Source organism: Poecilia reticulata, chromosome 5 (assembly GCF_904066995.2).
Source record: "Poecilia reticulata chromosome 5, P_reticulata-male-v2, whole genome shotgun sequence".
Lineage (NCBI taxonomy): Eukaryota > Metazoa > Chordata > Actinopteri > Cyprinodontiformes > Poeciliidae > Poecilia > Poecilia reticulata.
In genome coordinates, this window is record NC_088834.1 from 12,910,416 (window position 1) to 12,922,534 (window position 12,119).

General features: G+C 40.7%; 1 protein-coding gene across 8 annotated transcripts in view; it reads left to right on the forward strand.

Moving 5' to 3' along the window:
• Positions 1–12,119, forward strand: part of LOC103464488 (kazrin-like) — a 179,471-nt gene that overhangs the window by 154,646 nt on the left and 12,706 nt on the right. For 5 of the 8 annotated variants that reach the window (XM_081607043.1, XM_081607047.1, XM_081607044.1 and 2 more), the window contains 4 exons: positions 84–254; positions 7,925–8,105; positions 8,240–8,373; positions 9,189–9,312. In XM_081607043.1, the coding sequence (XP_081463169.1) occupies positions 84–254; positions 7,925–8,105; positions 8,240–8,373; positions 9,189–9,312 (610 nt within the window). Of the gene's footprint in view, positions 1–83; positions 255–7,924; positions 8,106–8,239; positions 8,374–9,188; positions 11,754–12,119 lie in introns of those variants that run through there. The other 3 variants (XM_008408629.3, XR_014087564.1, XM_081607048.1) reach the window with 3 other exon arrangements.

Genomic DNA, 12,119 nt, shown 5'->3' on the forward strand with positions numbered 1-12,119 from the left:
AGCTTTATTGCATTTGTAGCTCCTGCGATTAATTGAAGCAGCTCCGTCGTTAATCAGCGACTGCTCTGCGTGTGTCTCTGCAGGAGAGCGAGGATGCGGTGAAAGTCCTGGCGAAGGAGAAGGATGTTCTGGAGCGGGAGAAATGGGACCTGAGGAGGCAAACCAAAGAATCCACGGAGCAGGCCAACATGCTGCGCTCTCAGATTGACATGAAGGAGAACAGGATTAAGGAGCTGGAGGCCGAGCTCACCATGGTGAGTCATCGTGAACATTAGCAGTCGCAGAGAAAACACGCCATCAGTGAAAGATTTTCTCAGAATCCGTGAGATGTGAACGTGGCGGCGGGATGGGTTCTGTGGAGAACTTCCTCTGGTTAGCAGGAGGATGTGTGTGTGTGTGTTTGTTCTGCGGCGCGTCGGCTCCTTCGAGGTTCAGCTGCCACTCTGTGAGCCATTAATCTCTCCTCCCGTCGCGAGTCGCAGCCGCCCACAGACCCTCACATCAAGCTGCAGTGCAGATCTGATTTGTTGGCACATCGCCGCCGAATCCGTAGCTAAATATCAATCCGTCGACTCTCATTTCCTTCTCCCCCTCCGCTAGGTGCCACTGAGCATTTTCAAAGATGGAAACGTTTATAAAAAGCATGACGCTGTACTGTTTAGTTATTTGTGCATTTCATTTGATTCTTTAGCTGATTTTTATTTCATTTTCAGGACTGAAGCTGATCGTTTGAAGAGAAAATACCGCAGGTCACTGACCTGCGAAACATTCAGTCAATAAAAGTGTTCAAAGTTCACGAGATTAACCAGTTTTGACTTCAAATCATAAATAACTTGGTAAATAAATAATCTGTGACAAAATGTAACAACGAGGTGGTTTACAAAGAATTATTACCTGAATATTTAGAGCTGATCAGAAAAATGTATCACTTTTTTCTGTAGTTATCAATTTTGACGTTTCCACTGATTATTAGTGCCGCACCACAAAAATAAAAAAATAAATATGAGATTAAAGTAATAAAATGAAGAGGATAAAGTCATTTCACAATAATAAAGTCGTATAAGAATAAAGTCTTCATATTACAACTTTATTCTCCTGATATTATGATTTTAATCTCGTCATTTTGTTTTCTCTTTTTATTTTTTCTTAGTATGGTCTGTTGTATGAAGTAAACTTAAATGGTTAAATTAGTAAAAAATAAAACAGCTTTTTACTCTTATCCTTTTATTTATAGGTTTTATTCTTGTATTCAGTTCCTTGTAAACATGTAAATTCCCCTCATACTTTTTTATATTTTGCTGTGTTACAACAAACCTAAAACTTCAGATTTTATATCACAGATCAACAGAAGTTGTCAATTAATTTAAATAGTGAGAAGTAGAAGCAACATGATTTATTTTACAGATAAAAATCTAAAGAACAGTGGAATGAGCTTTAATATTCAGTCTAATTTACTTTAATACTTCTCAACAGGAAGACAAGCTACACTGTAAAAACACAAAACCTGAGGACTTCCGGTTGGAATGCGTGAGGAGTAGACGCACGCTTGGACTGCTGCTACATTTCTGCTTTCTATACCTTTTTAGAACCCCATCTCCTTTATAAAGATTACATTTTTTCTTTGTTGCTGTTGTTAATATTTCTTTCAAACTTACTTCGTCATGTCCAAGGCCAAAGGAAAATCCTCTGAACGAGAAAGAGATGCGCCGCCGGCTACTGCTAGCATAACAATCGCGGACATTAGCTCGCTCCTTGGCAGTCATAAAGAGGCCTTGTCTGCGGAGTTCAAGTTGTCTTTTGAGTCTCTGAACTCCACACTGGACAGCATCAACTCTACTATGACAGATCACGGTCAGCGTATTTGCTCATTGGAAGATAATGCAACTGCTAATGACGCGCGCTTGCTGCAGGTGGAGAAGGTGTGTGCTAATCTTCAAAAAGAAAATGAGACGCTGAGAGCTAAAGTGGTGGATCTGGAGGGGCGCAGCAGGCGCCAAAACATTCGCATTGTCGGTTTACCAGAAGATATAGAAGGTCCCCGGCCATCCTCGTTTTTCTCAAAGCTTTTGACTGAAGTCTTCGGTAAAGACACGCTCCCTTCCCCCCCTGAAATAGATCGAGCGCACCGCACCCTCGCCCCTAAGCCCGCCCCGGGATCCCGTCCTCGCCCTGTCATCCTGCGTTTCCATAGATTCCAAGAGAAAGACCTGATTATCCGCGAAGCCCGCAAGAGGGGCGTACTGTCTTATCAGGGGCATAGGATCCGCTTCTATGATGACTACAGTCCAGAGGTTGTGAAACAGCGCGGCGAGTACAGTGGTGCCATGACTGAACTGTACAAGCGGGGATACAAGCCGGCGTTGCTATTTCCTGCGAAGTTGCGCATCACACTCCCGAACGGAGATAAGAAGTGGCTCCCGTCGGCCGCGGATGCGGCTAAATTCGTCCAGGATTTGGGTCAGGATTAAAAAAAAAAAAAAAGCGTAACATTCTGTTGCCTTGGAAATCTAACATTTTTTCCTTTCTTTTCTCAATTGCGTTTAATTATTTCCCTAATTCAGTGCGGCTTGTTTGGTCCATTTGTTAGTGAATAATACTGTATTTACATTACATATACACAGCTTGATCACTCTAAGATATAAGGAGTGGGGTTCTAATCTATCTGTTTTTCCATAATGCGGTTGCAAGGAGTTGGAATTTAGGAAAAAGGAAGTATTAAAATATGCTGATAGGTTTATCAGAGTTCTGGTGCCTGCCTTTTGCGACACCATTTTTTTCCCATTTTTATTTTTATTGTTTTTTCTTTCCTCTTTTTATATGTGTGTTTTGCGGGTCTTCCTTATCTGCATGTATTGGTGCTACTCATTACATATGTGCTACAGTTCATAGCTCTCTGTCTTTTTCGTATCTATCACACCTAGGGTGTTATGCCAAGTACTGACGCCCCATTGGCACCACCAGGGGATTCGTTAAGATTTGTTAGTTGGAATGTTAAAGGGTTGAACTCTCCTATAAAGCGTAAAAAAGTATTTAATCATCTAAAACACTTAAACACAACAATTGCTTTCTTACAGGAAACACATTTAAAACTGTCAGACCAGCTCAGGCTTCGCAGTGGGTGGGTTGGCCAGGTGCATCATTCATCATTTAATAGCAAGGCACGTGGGGTTGCTATTTTAATACATAAATCTGTTCCCCTCTCTGTGACCAAAGTCATGTCCGACCCTAACGGCCGTTATATTATTGTCTTGGGAAGAATTAGCAGTAGCAATCTGGCATTAGTAAACATATATGGTCCGAATTGGGATGATGAGGACTTTTTCAAAAACATTTTCTTCTCACTTCCTGATCTGAATAATAGCCAGCTCATTCTCGGGGGTGACTTTAACTGCTGCCTTGACCCTTTGCTTGACCGTTCCTCAAGCAAGTCATATTCAGTCTCTAAGTCTTCCAAAGTTTTACATACATTTATGCAGCAATATGCAGTCTCAGACGTTTGGCGTTATTTCAACCCTAACACCAGAAAATTTTCCTTTTTCTCCCCAGTGCATTCTACTTTCTCTAGAATTGACTTCTTTCTCCTGGATAACAGACTGCTCTCCTCAGTTAGGTCATGTTGCTATAATCCCATCGTAATCTCAGACCATTCTCCTGTCATCTTGGATATCTCTCTCCCGGGTAGACCTGCTTCACGGCCTCCGTGGCGTTTTAATTCAGTCTTACTCAGTGATTCTGTTTTTGTCAACACTATGAATGACCGTTTAGACTTGTTTGTCTCCTCTAATGTTACTCCAGATGTATCTGCAGCAACAGTTTGGGAGGCATGTAAGGCATATTTACGGGGGGAGATAATAGCTTACTCGGCATATCATAGAAAAACAACCACACAAAAACGGCTTATCCTATCTAGTGCTATATCTGACCTGCAAACAAAATGTGCAGAGTCCCCTGCTCCAGACCTTATAAAAAGTTTGTTGATAAAAAAGGCTGAATTTGACACTCTAGCCTCTGACGCAGCTGCGGCACTATTATTAAAAAGCCGTTATAGTTATTATGAGTTTGGTGACAAGCCCAGCAAAATTCTTGCTCATCAGATTCGGCAGAGAGCTTCAAACCAGCACATCACTGAAATTAACATCTCCAATGGGACTTCTATTAATCCACAAACTATTAACAATCAGTTTAGAGACTACTATTCCACTTTATACAGTTCAGAGTGTTCACCCGATCAAGCTCACTATGAAAGTTTCTTTGATAATTTTTCTATCCCTACAATTGATCCAGAAACTGCCTCTGACTTAGATAAACCCTTTACGTTCGCTGAGATCAAGAGTGCTATATTATCATTGCAGAGTGGAAAATGCCCTGGACCTGATGGCTTTCCATCAGAATTCTATAAGGTCTTTTCAGACAAACTATCTCCCCTTCTGCTTAACATGCTTAAAGAAGCATATGAATTTGGTGTTCTCCCTCTCACAATGCGACAAGCTACTATCTCCCTTATCCTAAAGAAAGATAAAGATCCACGAGTCTGCAACAACTACCGGCCAATTTCATTGCTCTGTACAGATGTCAAGATTTTGGCAAAGATGTTGGCAAAACGTCTGGAGGTAATCATGACCCAAATCATCAACCCTGACCAGACAGGCTTTATAAAAAACAGACACTCCTATCATAATATTAGGCGGTTGCTAAATATAATATATTCAACTACATCAGCTGATACCCCAGAAGTACTTATCTCAATGGATGCCGAAAAAGCTTTTGATCGAGTAGAGTGGTCCTATTTGTTTTACACCTTACGACGTTTTGGTTTTGGTTGTTCCTTTATTTCCTGGATCAAACTGTTATATACTTCTCCATTAGCCAGTGTCCGCACAAATAATGACCACTCAGAATATTTTCACCTAGGCCGTGGAACTCGCCAGGGCTGTCCACTCTCACCTCTTTTGTTTGCAATTGCTATAGAGCCTCTGGCTGCAGCCCTTAGATCCAGTCCCATGCACGGCATTACAAGAGGTGGTCTGGACCATAAAGTCTCTTTATATGCTGATGATCTGTTACTTTTTCTCTCAGACCCAGAGCCCTCAATGCCTCCAGTATTAGACCTGCTTGAAAAGTTTGGACAAATATCTGGATATAAATTGAACTTTAATAAAAGTGAATTATTTCCAATTAATGATGCAGCTATGGCCTACCCACTCACTAGCTTACCATTCAAGATCTCTCTGCAAGCATTTAAGTACCTGGGAATTCATGTAACTAAGAAATATTCACAACTTTTTAAAGCTAATTCTACTCCCTTACTTGACCAGCTGACTCAGGACTTACAGCGCTGGTCCATGCTGCCACTTTCTTTAGCAGGCAGGATCAGCTGTATCAAGATGAATGTTTTGCCGAAATTCTTGTACCTCTTCCAGTGTTTACCAGTATTTATCCCCAAAATATTTTTTAGGACACTCGATGCTTCAGTTTTTCATTTCATATGGAACAGAAAACCTCCTAGAATACGAAAGAGTATCCTACAGAAAAGTAAGGAAATGGGAGGGCTTGCCACACCAAATTTCTTATGCTATTATTGGTCTGTTAATATTCGTACAATGTTATTTTGGTGCAATGCGAACTGTGAGACTCCCAAATGGTTACCGATAGAAGAGGCCTCATGTAGCTCTGCTTCCTTGCACTCTCTTTTATGCCTTCCCCCTGCAACATCTCCTATAACTTACACTAACAATATAATTGTTAAGAACTGCCTTAGAATATGGGCTCAGATTATGCAACATTTTGGGATCCAGAGAATACCTCTTTTATCACCACTAAACTCTAATCCTCTATTTCCACCTTCACTCATTGATAAAACTTTTTCAGTTTGGAAAAGCCATGGACTTTTTTCTCTGAAAGATCTATACTTAGATGGTACTTTTGCCTCATTTGCTCAATTATCTTCAAATTTGAACTTACCAGCTGCCCATTTTTTTAGATTTCTACAAGTTAGAGACTTTACTCGTCATTGTTTCCCAGGTTTTCCAATAATTCCTGCCCCCAATTTGGTTGATCGACTGCTAGAAATAAGTCCCACTCCAAAGGGTACAATATCAAAAATATACAACCACTTAACTTCCAATGCGACTCCTGGGCTTGGCCATCTTCAAGCTACTTGGTCTGATGATCTTAACACAGAGATTGATAATGAAATGTGGCAAACTATTCTAGAACGCATTCACACCTCATCAATTTGTGCCCGACATAGAATTATTCAGTGTAAAGTCGTCCACAGAGCACACTGGTCCAAAAGCAAACTGGCTCGAATCTTTCCAGATGTGGATTCAAGCTGTGTGAAGTGTTGTTTGGGTCCAGCCACTCTCGGTCATATGTTTTGGACCTGTTCCTCTCTATTTCAATTTTGGAAATCTGTTTTTGACTCACTTTCTGTAATCACCTCGACCACAGTACAGCCATCTCCACTCACTGCTTTATTTGGGGTTCTCCCCAAAAACCAGTTACTGCCACCCCATCATGCTGATCTCGTGGCCTTCCTCACGCTACTGGCTAGACGTATCATACTGATGCATTGGAAGAATCCTCTCCCACCCTCACATTCTCATTGGATAAAAGATGCCCTTTCGTTCATGAAACTGGAAAAAATTAGGCATACTGTCAAAGGCTCTGAAATCACATTCTCAAGAATTTGGTCACCGTTTCTGGACCATGTCAGGTCTTTGACACTCGATGTGACCCCATGAGTGGTGCTCCCCTTACTTACCAGTTGTAATGGCATACACCCTTTATCTAAGTCTTATAACAATTTTAGTAGCGCAGAATACATTAAGCCCTTTAAGTGCCCCGTTTTAGTTGTTTTCTGTTTAATTTATATTTTATTTTCTGTCTGTTACCTCTGCTTGTTTATTTTTAGTTATCTACTTTGTATCCATGTACGTATGGAATTAATTGCTAGATTTTTGTTTGTATGTGTCTTGTTCTATTTTTGGTTCTTGTCATTTATTAGTTTATGTTTATTCTACAAAGTACTGTCTAAAGTATGACTTGAATGTCTATGTATGATGCTCATTGTTTTGTTAAAAATCAGAAATAAATAAATAAAAAAAAAAAAAAAAAAAAAAAAAACACAAAACCTTACAAAGTATTTTTTGTTTCCACTGCAGTCATCTTAATACACTTGAAATAAGACAAAACTAACTTGCAGGAAACTTTTCAGTCAAATATGAAGCTTGTTTCAGGTCAGTAATTCTTTAATATTCCTGAAAAAATACGGGATTCACTGTCAGATTATTTCACTTGTAATAAGGGAAAAATGTCTCGTTAAAAGTAAAATAATCTGGGGTGCTGTGGTGGCACAGGGGCAAAAGCTCAACCCATGTATTGAGGCCTTAGTCCTCATGCCGGTGGTCACAGGCTCAATTCCCGGCCTGGTGACGCTTGCTGCATGTATTCCCCTTCTCTCACAACCCTCCTTCCTGTCAAACTACTTTCAAATAAAGGCCACTAGAGCCAACAAAACCTTAAAAAAAAAAGAAAAGTAAAATAATCTGCCAAAGGAAGCAGTACCTTTTCATCAATATTAAGTAATTATTGACCTAAACCAAGCTTCAGAGTCTTCCTGAAGAAATATTTATAAGTTAGTTGTGTCTTATTTTAAATGTCTTAATATAATTTCAATAGAAAATAAGATTTTGTGTTGTTGTAGATCTAAGTGAGGAAAGTTACTCCAACCTGATGGATCTTTAAACTGAAATAAACGACGACAGTTTTCTTTCTTAATTCCGAAATGTCTGATCAATATTCCTGAGACAATATTGATTATTCCCGATGCTAAAACTAATCATTTTAGAGTTTGTGGCTTTTAAATCTGAAAGTAAAACTAAATAAAAATAAATTGTGATGTTTGTGTGTCTTGGTTTTCCAGGCCAAGCAGTCTCTGGCCACGCTGACGAAAGACGTCCCCAAACGTCACTCGCTGGTGGTGCAGCCGGAGCCGCTGGTGAACGGCAGCCAGGAGTGGGTGATGCAGGCCGACCTGCCGCTCACCGCCGCCATCCGGCAGAGCCAGCAGACGCTCTACCACGGACACAACGCTGACCGGCAGGGTAAGCGCCGCGCCGCCCTGCAGCGCCGCCATCTTGCTTGGTGTTTCCGTCAGTCAGCGAACTAACAGAGGGCTTTCTGGAGGTTTCCTGAACTAACTGTGGGGAATTTCCAATGTGTGTGGATGTGTGTGTAGCTGTGGTCAGGATCAGCCCCTGCCACACTCGCCAGCCGTCTGTGATCTCCGACGCCTCAGCAGCTGACGGGGACCGCTCGTCCACACCCAGCGACATCAACTCACCTCGTCATCGGACGCACTCCCTCTGTAACGTAAGAAATGCCCCAGCAGCCCCAGTAACCGCACCTCCAAGGTTTCCTCTCTTCTCTTCCTTTCCTTTGGTTTGTCCTTCTCTGTCCTGTCAGCTTGGTGGCTTCAGTCTGACTGATCAATAAGTGGTTATTCAGTTATTTTAAAGAAATATTTTGGTTTCCAAGCTCTTTGAATTACTCCTGTTCACGTTTTTGCAATGCATCAATCAAAGAAAAAGTTATGGTTTTATAATCAATGTAAATAACATTTCTTTTAACGTTTCTTAAACGTTACGGACTTTTTGTAGCATTATTTTTTATCCAGAGCATCAGTAAAAACCTGAGTAAATAGATAAGTTTACCGATGATAATATCGTTTAATCAGAGATAAAGGCTTTTGAAGATTTTGCACATTTTTATATTTCCATTGGGGTCTCAGTTTCAGTGAAACTGAATTAAAACAATTCTGTCGAGAAGAGCAGGTTGAAGATTTCCCTCAGTGATCTAAAACCTGATGCCACATTAATTAATCCAATGATTGGCTGATAGATGATGGATATGTTCTCATATAACTGTTTACATCCGTCTCTGTCATGATTTTTAACGACTTAACAAGCTTAATCACGCATGATTTCAATTTAATTTCTTATTTAATGGAAACAATTGCAAAATTGAGGTTTTTTCGACATTAGATGACAACCCTAGAACCAGTCTGTAACCTGGATTCATGAACGAAAACAAAAACATTCACATCAAACTTACTTTAGTAGACGCCTGAGGGTTTGTGTTTGTGTATTTCACTGCATGCTCCTGCATGTCTCCTGTCTCCGTCTCAGTCCATGGAAGACCTAGAAGACCAGAAGCGTAAGAAGAAGAAGGACAAGATGACTCTGGGATCTCTGTCACGGGTTTTCACCCGAGGAAAGCAGCGCAAGTCACTGGACCCCGGCTTGTTTGATGGTACAGCCACCCCTGATTATTACATAGAGGAGGATGCCGACTGGTGAAGCTGAATGAGTGTGTGTGTGTGCGTGTGCGTGTTTGTGTGTGTGTGTGTGTGTGTGTGTGTGTGTGTGTGTGTGTGTGTGTGTGTGTGTGTGTGTGTGTGTGTGTGTGTGTTACATGTGGACATCCCCATGTTTTAACTGTGTGTCTGGAGGAAGGAGATGGAGGATTTTGATGAAAACAGAGACTGCTGTTGCCGTAAATGTACAGTACACAACCCAAGAAAAATGTATGTTTGTAAATTAAATATATATATTTATAGTTGTACATGTATGCATATGTATATATGTTTACATGCATATAAATATATATACAGGGTTATTACAATGAGTAGACATGTTTATGCTGTATTATCTTCTAAATGTCTTCATGTTTTATGTTTTTTTTTTATAAATAGAGACTTGAAGGACTGCTGTTTATATGTACATATAGGAGCTATTGTGAAAAATAGTGTTTAAATGTTAATGTTATCTGGGTTTTGTTACTCTATACTTGCTTTCATCATGGTTTGCAGCATTTATTTCTCCTTTTTTTATTGCCAGTTTTTAAATCTTTTTCCTGCAACACATCAGGAAGCATTAGAAGAAAGCTTTGGGACTTTATGTTGATCTGCTTCGTGTTCATTCATATTACACTGTGTGCAGCAGGGAGGGGTTTGAAGATCTCCTGCATTTTATACTGAAAACGATTAGGGATGTCCCGATCGATCATTTCAGGTGAAACTTGAAATGGCCAACAATTTTCTCTGTTGCTGCCGTTCCTCTACCGCTGTGAGATGAGAAACCCAGGTCAACTAGATGAAATTTGAGGAAAATTTCAAAATCAAAAGTTTCTGAACTCGGGCGTCAAAGCAGAAAACAGCTCAGCCCTGGATTGTGAAAAAACTCATAGTATTTATAGCTTTATTTTGTCATATAATGCCAGACTAAAACCAATGAGAACCAGTCCCATACAAGTACATTTTTCTGAAAAACACCAGTAATGCAGATTGCCATTGCAGTTAATGGCAGTTAGCGAGAGGTTGCGCAATCCCAGCTGAGGCTCAGCTCGCTGCTGCCTCACCGGCTTCACTTCTGAGCATTTGAATGGAAAACTGCAAAAATCCAGCGATTTTGAAGAAAAAATAATCAGAATTGGTTACACTAAGTAAAAAAAATGGGTACTTTATAGTACAAGCCACAAGGTGAAAATAGCAATATAAATGATTTCATTATTATGTTCCATGACAGGTGAGGCTCTCACCTGCCTCCCCTGACCGCACGTCACTGGTTTCGCCCGTTTGACCTGAAGTGTCGGCGACGACCCAGTTTCACAAGCTAAATTTGCTTTACCGTAATTCCACGACACTTTGCGCAATCTGAAAAATTCCAACGGTCTCTGAAAGGGGAGACGTTGCGCTTTCCAGCCAATATTGGGTTATTACGGTAATTTCTCTCCCGCTGTAGCAGGGAGCATGTGACGAGACACTTTTAATTGACTGTAAATTGCGAAAATAATGTGATTGTTAGGGTTAGGGTTCCAGTTGTAGGGGGACATGGGCAGTATATATTTACTCACAAGATATTTAAATTACTGCGTACAATTAAAATAAGCAGAAATATCCATGCGGAGAGTTGAAACTTGGGCTCCAAGGGCTAAACTGTGAATGTTGCTACGGCGACCAGAGAACGAGATCAGCCATTGTTCAGACCGATCCGGAGCCCGGACTGGATCGGATCGGGACATCCCTAAGCCTTATGAAAGCCACAGGCAGACCAGCAGCCTTTTTATGGAAAGCACAACTGCAGTGAGTCGAAAACACAAACACAGCGCTAGCTAGCTTTCCAAACCATGTGCAAAAAGTGCCAAAAGTTTAAACCTCATCACCTTTAGCTTCGTCATAGCAACAGCCATGTAACTCTGTTAATGTCTCGACTCATTTCCAGCTAACATGTGCCAATCTGAGACAAAGGAATGTGCTTTAAATACATGCATGGTCCCTCCGTGTTGCTTTGATTAGATATCTGTTCATTTCCTGTCAAGTTAAGCAACATGAAAACATCCCTTCTGTTTTACTTTTCCCGTTTTTATACCAAACCTTGCATCACCAATGCCTGCACCCTGACTTACTAAGAATGTTCCTATTTTTGTTTTATTTTTTTGTTCACGCCCTCCTCAATTCCTGCAAATGTGGCTCCAATAAACCTGTTAAAATGCTTTGTAAATTAGGATAACAATACATGCGCAAAAGATGAAATCTATTGAAGTATTTTATTTAAAGAGTAAAGAAAAGATAAACAGAGTTAATTCCTGATATTTATCTGCCTGCAGCTGTTGCAGTCAAATGTTGAGGAGGTTTCCAAGTGAATTATAAGTGAAATGAAAATCCTATTTTAAAAATAAAACCAGAAAGTGAACACGTTGTGGCCGTTGTTCTGTTCCATGAGTAATCCTGTTCCTGTGTCTCAGTCTAACGTGTGTGTCTCCTCCCGCTCCTCCTGCCATTCCCTAATGGCAGCTCCTCCTAAGCCAGTGAGTAACTCCTCATCTGTGATTACCAGCTGTCTGTTTCTGCACCTCGGGGATTATTCATATCGCTCATGTCCATTCAGAAAAACACAAGTTTGTGTCGCTGTTCGTTGAGGAGAAAAGAAGGACGGAAAGAGAAGGGAAGGAGTTTGCAGTGAGGCTGGGATTTGCATGCAGCCCTTTGTGTCAGCATGTGGAGACGAATCTCCCTGGATTCGTCGGTTCACGATGAGTCAGTGTTTTTAGTCTTTCAC